We start from the raw sequence: 16854 nt of genomic DNA on the forward strand, positions 1-16854 counted from the left end.
CAGAATACTCAGTATAACCAAGCATTTCTTAACTCACCCTTCTGTGACTGTATTATAGTCATTCAAAAAGAAAAAGAAGAGGAAAACTAATAGGAGAAATGAAAATGCCTGGATCTGTCCATTCCTTTGACCCCTGCCCAACTTTATTTACACAATTGTCTGTATGGTGTGGCTTTCACAGAAGAGGCTGTGTGGACGTCCAGAAGTGTTTTATGGACAAATGAATTCAGTATCAAAAGACAGTGCAGTGGTTCCTAAAATTGAAGGGCTGTTCTAGCCTTTAAAATCAAGCTGCAGTCAATAATGGAAAGGATGTATACTTTGCTCTCAATGAAGTGTAAGGTCCCAGCCTACTGCAGTACTTTTGAAATCTCATTAGGTGCCTACATTGCATCTCTGGCTGCCTAAGTTTCTCTAAAATGTCATCTTTGCTAGTATAATACCCCGTTTAAATACCTTCTGAAGTAGGCAATGTGAAACAAAACCGAGGTACTAGCTCAAAGGTCCGTATCACCAGAGAGTTAGCATAGACAGGGCCGTCCTGCCAACAATTAATGTGCATGTGCAACTGATGATGACAAAATCTCATTTCCCTTTCACACTGTCTGAGCCTGAGCCATTGTAGTCCATGGGCAGCGTCGCACTGACCCCATTCAGCCACAGACCAAGCCCATGAAACACATCCACATCGTGTGAATGTAATTAGTTAAAAAGAAACAACAACAGCGAACAGCAGGACCTCAAACAGACCTCTGGCACTGCAGTTAATATTCATTGGGACTTGTTGACGTTTTCCTGTTAATTAGAGCTTTTCAGTGTTTTTTCTCTCGTAGGTTAATTTGATGCTAAACGGAAAGCCAGTCATTTCTGCTTTTGCTGGGGACAAGGATGTCACACGCGAAGCTGCCACTAATGGAGTCCTGCTCTATCTAGACAAGGAGGATAAGGTTTACCTGAAATTGGAGAAAGGTAATCTGGTCGGTGGATGGCAGTATTCTACGTTTTCTGGCTTTCTGGTCTTTCCCCTGTAAAGTCAGTTTTCCTGTGACATTCATCCAGGTGTGGACTCATCATTGCCCCTGTTACATGAAGATCATTTTATCATCATGGGATTGATGTTTCTTTATTGTTTTTTCATGGGTGAATATGGATTCTCTTTATGGATTTTGGCCCCATCTGAACTACTCAGAAGTTTCACAGAATTTCGTGTGTTTAAATACAATATGTTTGGATTGAAACTAAAGCAGACGATAAATATCTATGCTTAATGTTACAGTCTAAAGCTGCCTGCAAGATTTATTCAGATTTCATTTACTGGACTTATTGGATTCATGAGAGAAGTGGATTTTCTTTAATTACGAAAAGACTGGCAACCAGGTCTATAATTTAGGAAAGTTTGAGTTAAGACTTCAATCAAGAGTTAGTGTGTTGCTGCCAAAGAACTGTATATTGATATATTGGTCATACATGTTTTTGTCACTGGGACTTAACTGACATGATTTATTCCATTGTCTTGAGAAAGGTAATTATTATTGATATGTGATTGACTCTAATTCTCCTCTGCGTGTAGTCTGTTGGATGGCTCACCCATATATCTACGCTCTGTCACCGGTCACAATCATGTCTAGCTCACATAAAGCTAAGGGGTTATGATTGTATTTTAGTTGTGTATGTAAGGTATTCCTCTTTTCCACGTGGTGTTTTCTAAAAAGAAGGGCAGATTATTATAACCATTAAGAAAAATACTCTTACCAGGGTTAAAGGCGATCATTCAGGCACAACTTTGCAAAACAGCTTTGCCCTTCAGGAAATCTCACACTTATTAATCTCACAATTTTAATTAATGTGATTGATAATAACCGCTTTATTAAAAATCTAAGGGATTCCTTCCTTAGACACAGCCACTTTATTAGCTGGAGATGAGATTCCCCTCTTTGTAATTATGTCTATTTTTCAAACCTTCTGTTGTGTTAAAGGTATCATCTAGTTTTGCCTTAACTCCACAACTGTATATAATTTTAGATCATATGTTTAACAAATATTAAATCCAAATAGCCTGTACCTAACTTGGTGCAATATCTTTTTGGCTTTTTGTACAGGTCATATGAACTCATAAACTTATTTATTATGTCATTGTTACATAATAAAGATTAATATATGTTAGCTGAATTTTTGACCTTTGGATTTTGGAAGTCACTTCATGCTATTTTTTTATTGGATATAATAATTATGTGCAAAGTGTAAGCTTTTAGGATTCACAGAAACTGTCCTTGGAGGCAGGCAAACTGTCACAGTTTAGTCTGGCAGAATCCTACAGGTGATCAGAATGATCTAGAAGTAACCTATGCATTTTATTTGAAAGTATTTAGGTAGAAATCCTGGCTTCACAGAAGTTAGTGTTAGGAATCACATTGATTCCAAAGGATTTTGGATGAGACCTGTGCTTTAGGTTTTGCCATCAGCATTAAACTCCAGTGCAATGAAGTCAAATATCAAATGAAAATGATTTTCACATGAACTGCTAATGAAACGTCCCTTCCTCATGTCCAAAAGTACACACTGAATTCGATGGACATTTGTGCCTTGCATATCATGAAGGATATGGTTCTAATTTAAAACATACTATGTAGTTGAGAAAGATTCTGGATGCAAGGATATCCAGAAATCTAGGACCTTTTCTAAAATCCAAGCTTTGGCTTGAACTGCTGTTTTAGTTGTTTCCAATTTCTTCGCATGTTAGCTAAGTGCAGTATATCATATTGCTCTAACTGTTGTAAATGGTTATTTCACTGATATAAAGTCTAATCATGGCTGATGGTTGATATCAGATCCTGATAAAATTTTAGAGAATCACTGGCACAGAATAGTACCCAAATTCCCTATTTTTATGGATCCAACATACAGGGTGGTTTTTATTTTTATTTATCTATTTATTTATTTAAATTTCAGGAAGATAGGTGGGTACATTCACAATCCTACAGGGTAAGTCAGATGAGAAGAAGGTCATCTGATAGACAGTATAGTTTCTGCACATAACACTGAAGTTTGAGAGAACTTGGAAAGATCTGCCAAAAAGGCAAATGATTTAGTTCTTTGAAAAATATAAAAAAATGTTTGTTTTGATTAATCAAAGTTTATCACCACTACACCAAACAAATGTGTATATATACGTATATAGATATCTTAAAAAAACTGGGATTGCAGCACATAATATGCATGATACTATGAAAAATATATTTGCCATAAGAGTTGATTCAGAGGGGAACATCAGTATTTTGTATAAAATTGGTAAAATCTGAAAGCTAATTTTACCCATTGGTATATATGTAATGTAAAGGAAATATTGTTCCTGCACAGATGGAAGAAAAATGATATTAAAGTTGTCAGTATACATTTTGGAATGATCAAATGCATCTAACTCCTTTAGTTTGTAAACATCTGATCTCTAAAAGCTGCCTTTAGCATTCAGCAATAATACTCAACTATCTTAATATACTGTTGATTTCCCCTTGGCAAAACATTTCTGATTGCTTGACTCATTAGCAGTTATTTACTTTAACAAGAGAGTCTAGGAAGTTATTCAATTAAAGAGAGATATTTTGATGGAAATGTCCTAAATTTTTCTGCTCAGCCTCCAAAATTGGAATTCCTAGCTAATTATTTTGGTAGCGAAGGGAACAAAAAGTGTCAGGGAAGTCACTGAGAAGCAGCTCGTGTCACCTGTGCACAGCGCTGAGAGCTGAGGTGGCCTCTGGAGGTGGGCAAGTGCACTCCAGTTGTCTCGGCTCACATTTAAACATTTCAGCAAGGATAAACTCTGGCTTTTAGGTTACAGTTTGAGCTATCTCCCAGACCCTGAGCTCATTTTCACTGCATTGTCCCACACTTCAGTTGCTTCAGTAGGAGTTTCTCCCAGAAGAGGTGTTTAGCATAGCTCACCAAGTCCATGAGGAGCTGGGTTTGGCAATCACCATTTTTCCTTTTTTTCCTCATTCCCTTTCCCTTTGTCTTCCTGTGTTAATGCTACAGCAGTCAGCTTTGTAGCTGATACAGAAGGCTGAGTGTGCAAGAAAACATTCTGGCCACGTGTGGTTATCAGTGTTACATTGTTATCAGTGGTCTCTTTACAAATAAAATCAGTATTTTTACTTTTTTTAATCTGTATTTTAGTTATGCTTCATCCATGTTTTATTATAAAACTGAGGAAATAAAAAGGACCACTTTGTCATGCTTAGGTGATGTTTTTTAGCAGAGCTAGGTATCTGGGAGAGCCAGGAACACCCCAATCTCCTAAATTCATCCTGTATAGAAAACAGCTCTCGTCTTTGAATCCTGCTTTTTAGGATGAGTTGAGGATGTATGTGCCAAAAGGCTGTGGAGCCAAAACCGATACTGTTTAAAAGAACCTGGGTAACGGAAGGCACTGAGGTAGCTTTGAAAATTTCACAAGCACTTTTCTCTTTATAAAGAAAGGAAAAGCTAACTTTGAAGTATGGAGAAGGAAAATGCAACATTTCTTTATTTTTATTTTATTATTATTAATTTTTTTAGGCAATAATTTGTATTTGTTTTGCATTATGCCATTTTCTAGTGGTATCAGAATATTTTCTGAGTGTCGATTAAATCACCTTCCCCAGGCCATGGCAGAAGTATTGTGACCTTGGTGTCACTACTGAGGAATGGGAGATGGGTTCGGAAAACAACCAGTGCCGCATCCGGAGCGCAAACACATCCAGTGCTCTTGCTGCTCCTGTTCAATCTGTGGGACTGCTCCTTTTTCTGACAGAAGGCATTTTTTGAAAGGATGTTTTGGAATGAATAGCATATTGCGATATTTCCTCTTACATATTATCTAGATCTCTATTTCTAGGAATATGAATGCAGTGAACTGGACGGTTTTAAGTGTCCTGAGAAACTCAATATTAGTTATTAACTCTGTTTTTTTAAAGTTATTTTTATTTTTATATTTTCCAAGCTCACAGAAGAACACAGCTGCAGAATGTATACTATTTTTACAGGCAGAATTTAGGATAGAGAAGATAAATGCAAGAAGCAGTGTATCATAATCACAAGACGGAAGCCGAACCATTAACATGAAATATGGGCTGAGGCAGAGAAGCAGATATATTTTCTCCTCCTTTCATAAGGGTTTTTGAGTTGGTTACATGCTTTACCTTAGCAATTCATTACAGTTGCCCTTCATGTTGTAAGAGCTCTTTATAATATTAAAACTCTTTGTCTTCTAAAGACAAAATTAACCAAATGACTCAATGTAAACAAATGAAGATCCCCAGAGAATGAGTTTAGTGGTTGGCACATGCCATGACACCATATATTTTGTGCTATTGTTATCCAGATGGAAAAGGCTCCTCTGAGAAAACACATTGTTAGACTCAGACACTGAGCTAAAGGTATGTATCTGTTGCTGGTTAGCAAAGGGATGGGGTGGGGGGAAACCTTTCCTACCCTAGAGCACTAAGGGGAATGCATACAAAGAATAATGATAAAATCAGTCACCGTTATATAAGCGATGGATGAATAATGGAAATGTGGCTTGAATAGTCTGGTTAGTGAAAGCTGTGATCTAAGGCCTTTGATAGAAACAATCACTATTTTAATCTTCACAGTCTGGGGAAGGGAAAAAAACAGTTGCATCATTTTTAACAGGTTCCTCTCCCCCTTTTTCTTTCTGCCTTGTGGTTCAGCTTAGCTGTAAAAAAAATATGTGATCAGAAATGATCTAAGAAAAGTTCATTTCTGAAAGGAGATGGGAGAGTGTTTTTTTTTTTTTCCCGTGTCTAATGTGGGAAAAAAAATCCATAAGAGAGCAGGAAAATAACAAAGTTGACTTCCATGCAACTTGACTTAACTCAAATACATTCTTGACCTATTGTCCAGTTTAGTGAATTGCCTGTGTTCTGCTTATATGCATAATACTTTTCTACAACGCATGATGCTGACCCATCGTGTTAAGGCCACCATATTGTAATCTGATGGCTTTTATCTTGCTGGAGGAAACTAGATGTAGAAGTGTAGTGCAGAGCACTGGAGATTGGCAAATAAAACAGCTTTATCTCTGTACTTACATGTGTGCATGGATTTACTCCTGCAAAGCAGGGCTGTCACCCCTGGGCCATTTGTGGTGCAGAGGGCAAATATGTGTATGAACATTTACACACCTGAAAACAAGCTGAGCGTGGTGATTTCTGAATTCCTGCTGACACAAGAAAAACTGTACTCTAATCTCATTGTGAGGACATTTAATGTCCTAATGCTGGAAGGAGGCAGATCTCCATGGGATCTGGGCAGTGACCAAAACTCTGAAGAGGGAACAAGACCTGATGGCAGAAGGAGGGCCTAGGTATTGGGGCCCTCTGTAGAAGCTTTTGAGCAGTTTTATATCAGTTGGGCATGTTATCCCTCCTTAAGTCTTACTGTATTTAAAAGTTTATTTGTTATTATTATTATTTAATCCCTTTCTTTGCAAATGAAGATCTATTTACAGTGAACATATCCTCAAACAAAGGCAGTCTTTAAAATGAGCACTGTCTGAAAATAAAGCTAGGAAAGAGGTCTCCTAATTACATAGCAAAGAGAAATTTCTCTTAGGTTGAAGGCATGCAGTTAAGTAGCAACACAAATTGAAATAAAGATACGTCTGTGCTCTCCTACGCAACCAAACATACAGGAGCAAAATTGGTTCTGGCATCTATCCCATGGACCTGCAAACCAGCTGAAAAGCTCGGTACAACAGAGTAACAACTGCTGATGGTGGCTGCTCCCACTGGGCAGCAGCAAAACCACCTGGCCAAACTGATCCGGCTCCTGCTAATGAGACGCTTTTTGGCACGAGGAAGGCTGGTGCTGGTGTCAGAGCGTGCCCCTGCAGCAACAGGGCTCCGTGCAGCTCCGTCAGAGCCTCTCAAGCACCCGGACAGACCTGACCAGCCTTTGAAATGATCCGAGCCAGAGCGCGTTGCAAAATTTTCCTTGAAACAATTTGCTGTCAGGGAACACTGTTTGGATTCAGTTGCTGCTTGCAAGAAGCAGACCCATTAGAAGTTTTTTTTTTTTTTTCAAATAAAAGGAAAGAATTGTTTTGGATCACAAAACTTCTGTATTTAATTTTAAGCTCAGACTTTATTTTGAAAGGGAAAGAACTAAAACTGAAATAAAACATTTAAACTTTTGAAATAAATATTTGAAAATAAAACATTTAGACTGGTTTAAAATAATTTATTCAACCAGAATTTCATATGCATAAAGATTATACAGTTTTGGTCGTTCATTCAGACTTTTTGAATGATTATATTTCCACATCTCTCATTATGTTTTTTTTTTTTTTTTTAAACAGAAAGCATAGGTATTCCCACAAGCGTTACTTCCATCCTATTAAACACGTTGCTAAAGTATGCAAAACAGCTTGTTGAAAAGTCTGCACAAAGTTTTCATAAACAGTAGTTTTTGATTTCAGACAATATCTTTAATAGGCTGAGGAACACTGCTTTAATCTTCAGGGAGGATCAAAGAGCAAATTTCCTCTATTGAGAAAGCCCCGCTCACGTTAAGCACGCCTGGCTTAGAGGTTTCACCAGAGCCTCACTGAAGTTCAGCAGAAGGTTCGTGAAGGCCTTCAACACTTCAGGGTCAGGAGGGTCCAGGTTTCACACAAGATATGACTTTCTTTGTGCCCACAACCAGACTCCACCTTCAGCCCCAGTTACTGCTTCAAGTTAGGGCCACCCAACTTAGGTACAGAAGAGTCAGGTCAAAGTTACTGCTTTCCCCTGAGCTTGTGTCTTGTAGACTTCAATAAATCTTTAAAGCCACTAGGTTATTTGGTGGTAGGTGACAAGGGGAAAGTCTTCAGAGAAGCAATGCCCATCCAGATCAGCCGAGCTTTCACCTCAGCATGACATGAAATAATGTTAGAGGCTTGCTTGGTGCTCCTAGCGGCTGTCAGAGCTTGTGCTTTACTGGAGGTTTCTGCTGAAGGTGAGAAAGCCATCTGCCTTCCCCTCTTATGAGTGGCTGTCGATAGACACGTCCTCATCCCGTACATTCCTAGTGACAATAGAAACCTATCGTTTACGTAGTAAATAAATCAGTAACCATTTAAGCACTGTAGGGCTGTGCAACTTCAGGAGCAAGACAGAGTTGCCTATAAGCTTAGTCTTTTTCCCTCTACTGTAAATCTGAGTTTAAGGTGTTCAAAAGGCATTGTTAAATATTTTTTTTTCTCTTTTCTTCTGGAAAGGCCAGCTAAGGAATTTGGTTTTCATGATGCCCCTTAGGGTCCCCACAAAGTAATAAGTCAGCATCATTTTCTAGCTGCAGTTGATAACATTTATTGCTAATTCTTTAAACCCTTCTTTAAAAGAAAACAACTCTGCAACCTGCATTGCACCCACAGGAATAATCTTTCTTTTCCTCAGTTTGGTAATTCAATTGTGACTTGTAAACTTGTGCAGTTGTAGCAAAAAAAGTATACAGTCAACTCCAATCTATCTTGAGGAAAGTAAAAAGTGCTTACCACTACTGGTGTAGTAAATCCTGGCTGCTTTATTAAATAAATGTAGAATTTCACTCAGAAGCCTTAAGGAAGAAGAGTTTTAGAATATCTGAACAATTTAGCACAGTTTAAAGCTGAATAAAGACTGATTCAATTTTCAAGTGAGATTTAAACTGATGGCATACCAAATCTAACTTAAATTAACTTGAAAAGTGTGGGCATTATTTATGTCTTTTGAATTGTGAAAGGCAAACCAGCCTACCGGATAAATTCTTGAGTATCATAATCTTTTGGGTACTGGAAAAATACTCTAAAAAAAGATCCCACGACAGTTTATAATTTTAAGTCAGCCCTTAAATAGCCTTTTTTACATAACTTTTACACATGTGAGCAGGCCAAGAACCAGTGGACAGTTAAGCACAAGCATAAGACTAAATGCTGAAGCCACTTCACTGATTTTAATATACCTGTTTCTGTGCCTAAAGTTATGCCTCTTCTTAATTCTTTGTTGCATCAAAAGAAAAGACTTTACAGGGATAGGAAATACTTTAACAAGCATTTTGACATGTTGCTCAGAGATGAAATGTCCTCCCCTCTTCCAGGGTCTTCTGTCTGAGCGGTAACAGTGCAGGTGGACTTAGGCACCAGACCCCACCTTCAGAGAACAATGGAGCCAAGATGACTCCTCACATTAGTATTCATGCAATATCCGCTCTCTTCTAGCAAAGGAAGGAATATGACAAGATAGGAAATATTAAAAACACCCCCCTCTATAAGCCAGGAGGGGCTATGGGAGCATATATTGCTTTATCTATGGTGCTGCTGCCCCCAGCTCTCACCCCACCTGGGCTGTGAGCTGGGAAGAGGAGCAATGCCAGCACAGGACCCACAGCAGTGCCCTGCCCTTCTGCAAAGACCAGGCATGGGAAGATGCTGGCTCTCACGAGGCTGTTCTCATGGTGTAATATGTTGGCACAAGTCACCATTTGTCCCTGGTGTCAGGGAGGAGAAAGAGGTCCCTCCTTCTGGATCTGTCCCCAGAGGAGAGTTTCTTTCTCTTGAGGACCAAAGGAGATGATCTCGAGGCCACTGACCTCCCGTCGGCGTTGGTGAGCCCTCTCCTGTCTGGGAGGGCTCCTTGCCCAGCTGGTGGGAAGATGAGCCCTGCAGAATTTCTCTTTGCTGTGTCTTGGGGCCATTTAATCTTTCTCCCACTTGCCAAGAAGAACACAGTGAGAGCTTCTTGCCAGAGCACTTGGTCTCTTAGCTGAAGAAGTCTCCATGCCTGGAGACTTTCCCTGGGAAGCTCCTAAATCACTTTGGGTGCTCTTGGAAAGACCTTTTGCCAGGTGAACTAAGAACTGGGGGTGATCCTGGGGCATATTCCTGCAGCAACGGGGTGCTCCCCCAGCTGCTGGCCAAACAGCTGTGACCCTGCTTTCCTCTGTGCAGTCTGTGACGGGAGAGTCGGCTCTGGCAAATCCCTGAGAAAGGGACCCCTACAAACTTATAAAAGCCACAGTATCTTGTTCAAACAAAGAAAGGTGGAAAACACAGACAGAAAAATCTCCTATGAGCAGAATTTACTATCATTACTTCCTTCACATTATTGCAAAAAGCTGGCGAAGTCTTACAAAAGAGTCTTCCTAGTCTTTGTATGAGTCATGGTAATAATGTGAACCTTATGCTGCTTTCTCCATCTGTGGAACCTCTCTTATCTCAGAACAGTCTAACAGTGCAGAGGTGTCCGTATTGTAGCTGTAGAGAAACTGAGTCATAGACAGTTTGCTTGGTTGGTCCCCAGACACAGAGGGAGCCGTTATCAGACAAGGACACAGAACTCAGGCTCCCAGTGTCTGTTCCCCAGGTTTAACCAATCCTTTTGCACCTAGCAATTATAACTACTTTAAGCAATGATCTTCATTGTGATCTCTCATATAGACTTCTGCAAAGCTGATCTCCAAGCATTTCATGTATTTTTATTCCTGCAAATAACCAAGGCTGTCGCCAGCATAAAAGTACTGGCACAGAGTGGGTTACAAGACATATTTTGTCCTTTAATGTATTAAAGATACTTTCTCAAAATTCATACTGGCATTGGGAATAGACAAACTCCCTTTGGCAGTCCGTCTGATGTTGTCTATACGGATTGAAGTGAGTGGTTGGCATTTATCTTTGAAATGGTTAGGAACTGGATTATTTATGTATTTATGCATCATGGTTTCGAGATGCTTATTCTTTACCAACAGATAAGGAGTCCCAGTTTAGACTTATAAATGTAAGTCTGGGTGAAGCTGTAAAACTGGAGAATATTACTACACTGCTAGGAACTGTTTTGTAAGTGAGATTAATTTCTGTGGCAATGAGTTGCCAGGTCACTGGCCTTGAACATATCTCTGTGGTTAAAATGCAGTTGAAACAGTACTTCAGAGACAATTATGAATGGCCTTCAGTATTGCTCGTATGACTGCATTTAATTAGCTTGTAAAATGAGATTTCTATGGGAAGAGGCTGGCTGTCCTTGTTAGTTAAATATGTAAAAACTAGTTTTGTCATTAAGGTGAGCTAGCTAAATCTAAAACTGTGTCCAGTATCCACTGAATGTACCTGAAAGAGGGGGAAGGCACTGCCTTGTGAATGTCCTTGGACTCTTCTTTAAGAAGCTGCTTTTGGGAAACTGAGTACCTGAAATGAAACAGTTTTAAATCATTTTAATTTATGGCCAGACTCCAAGTTCAATTCTCCACAGCTGTAAAAGTTGTAGCAAAATGACGCTTGCCCTTTAAACATTGAGTAAAATGCTCAAAGGCAATGCAAAAAATACTACACCAACAATATAATTTTTTCCTGTTTGAAGCTGATGAATTTTGGAACTGGTCACAGAGAAAGTGAGAACCAGGCAGCACAGGGACATTTCTTTGCTCCCAGCTTTCTTCCCAGCTACTATTTTACAAAAATATTGCAGAATTCAACAGCTTAGTATAGCAAAGTTTTCCTTAGCTCTGTGCTCATTACTGTGGTTCTGTAGGCTACAGAAATGCCTGTAAGCCACATAAAAACATTAATGCACTAAGTGAGTGTCAGAGCTCAAAGAGCTTAAAACCTGGTGCAATGTTCTGCTTCAGTCCAAATCAGCACACAGGTAGGGGACTGGTGGCACAAAGGCCGCCAGCGTGAGCAGGGCTGGGGAAGGGACAGTTCAAGCTGTGCCGAAGCCAGAAGGATATGCTCAGACTCACCTTGGCTGCTTAATTTGCAAGCCTGGGGAGATTTGGGGCTATAAAAGGAGCAGAATTGACTGCTGAGTCCAGGATTGGAAATCAAGCAAGCTAAAGTGTATGAATGAGGTTACAGGAGCCTCCACAAGTGTTGTTTTTTTTTTTTTTCCTTTTTCTTTTCTTTCTATAATATGACCTCAAGCCCTCAAAAATAGGAAAACCTACGCTTTATTGCCGTGGTCTGGCCAGAGCTGACCTACTCAACAGATGGTACGTGTCCAACAGATCCTTAGATCCTCAATCAGATCCTCAATCTTCTGTCCTGTTACGGAAAATTCCTTCTAGAAAGTTGAAAGAATTACAGTGATGTGTGAAGAGAGTTCTAAGCTGCAGTCTTGAATTTTAGATTTCTGGGGATGGGGGAACTGAATTCAATGCTCAGAATCCTAATTGACCCTTGTGGTTTTAGTAAAAGTCGTATCAAAACTGAAAATGGAATTACTGCTACAGAAATGGTGGGAAAGTAATCATACATATTTCATACGGGGACTTCAGCTTGATTCATTCTTATTCCAGTTTCTGCATATTTACAACTTGGCAGAGCTCTCGGGGTGGACTGGATGATTTGCCTTGAAGTATGTGAGATTTGTCAGCAATTTGAGACACTGGTGTGGATGCCCATTTACGCTGTCTTAAGTGTCCCATATTTTTGTTGTGAAACAGCATGTTACAGCTTCCAAATGAATGCTCTGTTTAGGGATAAAATAAGCTTACAACTATGTAAATGAATTTCAGAGGAGTGGCGGGGAGGTTTATGTTGTCCCATACTTAAGGCACTTTTCTCCTGAGCAAATACATTCAACATTTTTAGTGTACTCTAATTTGTATACTTTATATCCTTGGTTGATTCTCTTCTCAAACTGCTTCTATGCAGAAAAAGCCATAAGCAAACAACAGCACTGGGAGAGCTTGGTGTATTTTGCCTTGACACGCTGTGCGGAGCGGCGCGGCGTGGTCCCCGGGTGTGCAGATGTGCAGGCCGGGCAAGCAGTAATCGAGGGAGCAGCAGTGAGGAGCAGAGAGCTGACAACCCATACAGTTAGTGTGGCCAGTAAAGCACAGATACTGGGACTGAACCAGGTATTTGGTTCCTTTCCAGAACAAGAGTTTGTTCATGACACTCGTTCAACAGTTTTAAATGCAAAGCATTTGCAAATTCAGAGGCTGATTCACAAGTGTCTAACTTGCTGATTTGTGAATTGGGCCAGCTCGGCTTATTTCTGCTTTCCATTTGACATGGCTAAAATCTTCTTACTTGCTTACACGAGTCTTTGGCTAAAGCCTTCCATTTACTGGGTCTGCAGTTTCTCAGGAAGAGAGTGAGGTACTTTCTTTTGAATTGGGATTTGAAACCTATATAGACTTAGCCTATTCCTAACCTGGAACTGAGCCATGTTTTCTTTCTCCAGACCTAGATGTGATGGCATTTCAGCATCACGGATAAGCTATTTTCTTTATGAGAAAGACTGCAGAGCCTATAAAACAGAAGTCAAATTAACAGGCTTGAAAACAAGGATGCAGAGAAGTTGATCTGGTATTTCTGTGTGGGGGAGATTGGCATTTGCTTTCATTATGGTGCTAACAAATGAAGTTGTTTGCCTCATCCTTTCTGGATACTTCAGGCATTCAGTATGTGGCCAGAGCTTAGAAAAGCTGCATTTCAAGGAACTCAGTTGCACGTCAAGGAAATTAGTCCTAATTGTTAACCAAGATATATCGAGCCACTGATGCACTCAGCATCCCCGTTGCATCCTGCTGATTGCTTTCACAAAGTTCTGCTCTCTGCTGTCTGCCGAGGTTTTCTGAATGCATGGTGTAGGCACAGATAGCACAGTCTCAAATAAATAGCAGGTTACTGATAAATCTTCAGCCTATTTACTAAGGCTGCTCTCCTGCAGATTGCCACACTGAGGCAAGTTGTTGGACAGAGTAGAAGAAGGCAAAGAGCTGTACAGAACAGGAGAGGGGTTACAGAAAATCCGCCTCAGAGAAGAATCCGGCCTGCTTCCCATTTCTGTCAGGTCACAGCTCAGTGTCTTCAACGCCCGAAGTAAAAACAGGTGAACGCATCCGTGTCTGTTTGAGTTCACTCAACAGAGCCATAATAACTACCACGTCTGACTAAGTAATTGAGGATTATATAGTTTAAAAATGGCTTTACCGTCATATGGGAATAGATATTTTCATGTTTGAGAGGGACTCCAAGGGCTAAAAGTACTATGAACAAGAGACCTCATGTAACAAGAAAATTTGGTACTGGTGTAATACTATTAGGAAAAAGCCTTGCTGCTAGCTGAAATCTTAATGCTGGATCATAACCCACGTGTAGTCCGGTTCTGAATGGGCAGATTATAGGTCAAAATTGAAGGCTAAAAGTACAAAAATAACATTTCAGGGTAATCAGCTAAAACCTTTTATAAATAAGAAGAATTGAAGGTTGCAGGTAGTTTCTTAAAAAAACAGCCCTGGTGAAGAAAATTCAAACACTGGCCCTGGTTACTAGAAATCTTCAGGCCGATGTTTGAAAAATACCAGCCAGTAAGAATCTGGAAAGCTGAGTCCTTTGGAAGTCATTTGTTAGTTAAACTCTGGTGTTCTCCACCAGTCCCTTCCTGTCCTCACCAACACCTATGGATTTAGCTGTGCAAGGTCTTTAGGATTCAGCCCTGCAAGGATCTGCAGCTTTTCTTGACTCTGGTAAAAATAAACCCTGTCTCATTGTCTTTTATGAAGCAGAGCAGCAGCAGCAACATCTGGCAAAACAGACACCGGCTTGTGTTATGTGGCAGCTTTTCTCGTGGTGCTGTTTCACCCTTCTGTAAGATGCAGAGAGGACTTTGCTAACACGTCAAGTCTCAGGTGAAAACTGAGATCTTTTTTGCCTCGCAGTGTTGCAAACTGGGCCATAACTGAGTCCATCCATGCCGCTGCCTAAGACCGTTTAATTGCTTTATAACTCAGAAACAAATGGTGGTGATTTAACTGTGTTATAAAAGAGGCTTTGATACCATTTCTTTGCAAAGTGCAAAACCCCAAAACCCTGGCGCTTTTTTTTTTTTTTTTTTTCTGGAGAATTTACTGTCTTTTAAAATTTCAAGTTAATAGCTCTTCTGACAAATGTGAAAGAACTGTATTTATGACATTATCATCCTAGTTCTTACATACCTCAGTCTTGGGATATGTCAGCACTTTTATTCAAGTGTTAGCTTTTGTTGTATTTTTTCCTTATTCCAGTTTTAATGAAAATTTTAAGAATGTAATGAAAATATAATCCTGATGTTTAATTATGGCATTCACTTGTAGGGTTTATGCATAACAAAAATTTCAAGGCCCATATATTCTACTGGAAGCCCTTACTTTTAAGCAATGAGATTAATTATTCTTGATCATCTTGGAAGTTTATTGCTTCAGATAAAAGCATTCAATGCAGCTTCTTTACTATGATTTCTCAAAGACAAACAATGTAAAATAAAGATAATTAAAGCATCTTGGACAGACTTTTTTTTTTTTTTAATGAAGTGTGTTGTCTTAAAAAAAGAACCTCCTTAAACAAATTTACTAGAAACCACTTTGCACCCAAAATTTTACGCCAGGCTAGATCATAATTTATTTTATTCCGTGCCTTTAAATATACCATTGTTCATTTACATTGGTGATCTAGATGCTAGTTTAATTATCTAATGTCAGCTTCTGTAAGACTGATAAAACTATTAAAACAGAAAGTCAGTGCTAGGGTGGAATAACACTAATAAACTTGAAAAATAGCCCTTTAGTTCTGTCAGCAATACTGACACTGCTAAATCTCCTTCCAATATAAAAGGTGTTCGGTGTAAGTGCTACTGAATGGAAGTCCGTGACCATATTATGAAGACACATGAAGCTAAATCTGAGGGCCGTGCCTTCAAGAATTGCACTAAGCTGTTTTACTGTGGTTAGGATTTTGACACTAATGTGATTGACTGCTGTATGCATCTTCTGGAGGAGGAAAAAAAATCCATTAAAACGTTACACTTAAATAAAAGCCCCCAGCACATTACTTGCTGCAGTGAGATGTTTGCATGAGAAAGAAGCAAGGACATAAGAAGCTTTTTCAAAGCAGTAGTATATGTTTCCTGATTAAATGTGCAATTCTTGCCTTCTCATTGTGCATTTTAGTCATCATGTCTAGTTATAAGAAACTCAAACTGATTTTTATCAATTTGATTTAAAAAAATGTATTTTTTTTTTCCAACAGCCAGGTTTAGTTTTTTATGGAGCAACTTTTATTTTGTTTAATCAATGATATTGATTTCCCTTTAAATATAAGGATTGCACAGTTCAACACTGGAAGTAACAACAGTATTTTAAAGATGAAGTGACTGCCTTGTTTGCTAAGGTCTCTTCTCAATAAATCACCCTGAGTTTAACAATTTTGGTTAGAATGAATCTTCATGAATTAGTGTCTTTTGATCCTTGATAGTGAAAGCTTTATAATATGGTAAAACAAAGCTCATCACTTTTCTGTATACATTCTAGATTATTTTTTCTAATTAACTGCAACTAATTAGAAACTATCATATGGAATTCCTGGGCCTCCTTGAGTTAGCTTCTCTTATTCTTTTAAAATATTCTCTTTTTCCTTCCTCCTGTTGCTCATGGAATTATGAAAAATTACTAGCCTATGGTAAGCTCCTCCTTGTCTCACTTTTCTAAGACTTTCTTGTAAAAAATGTTGGAGAAAATTCACCACAAACATACAAACAATCCAAACCCGATCCCCAACTCATCCTCTTATTATGTTAGGTGTTTTCATTCAATGTATGTGAATGTGTACTTAATATATACATGTAATAAATACGAATGCATTCTCAGCCAGCCCTAGTCCCCCTTTTTCTTTCTTTTTCTTTTTTTGGCCTTCCACCAGCTTTTTCCTGCAATAAAATAAGGAAAAAAGAGAATTCTTTATATTCTCCCCATTTCATTTTGTTACAAGTTTCTCCAAAAGAATTTAAGAAATGTTAGATAGTGGTGGTTGTAGTGAGGGGCCTCTGTGCTCCAAATAACTCTAATTTTCCTATGTAAGAA

The 16854-nt window shown here is 39.0% G+C and overlaps 1 protein-coding gene across 5 annotated transcripts in view; it reads left to right on the plus strand.

The window, feature by feature from the left end:
- The window catches only part of CBLN4 (cerebellin 4 precursor), a 117342-nt gene that overhangs the window by 4860 nt on the left and 95628 nt on the right, over positions 1-16854 (plus strand). For 4 of the 5 annotated variants that reach the window (XM_083801590.1, XM_083801591.1, XM_083801592.1 and 1 more), the window contains exon 3: positions 834-969. In XM_083801590.1, coding sequence (XP_083657716.1) covers positions 834-969 — 136 coding nt within the window. Of the gene's footprint in view, positions 1-833; positions 1203-16854 lie in introns of those variants that run through there. The other variant, XM_083801594.1, reaches the window with a different exon arrangement.

This window comes from Anser anser (genome assembly GCF_964211835.1).
Source record: "Anser anser genome assembly, chromosome: 16".
Taxonomy (NCBI): domain Eukaryota; kingdom Metazoa; phylum Chordata; class Aves; order Anseriformes; family Anatidae; genus Anser; species Anser anser.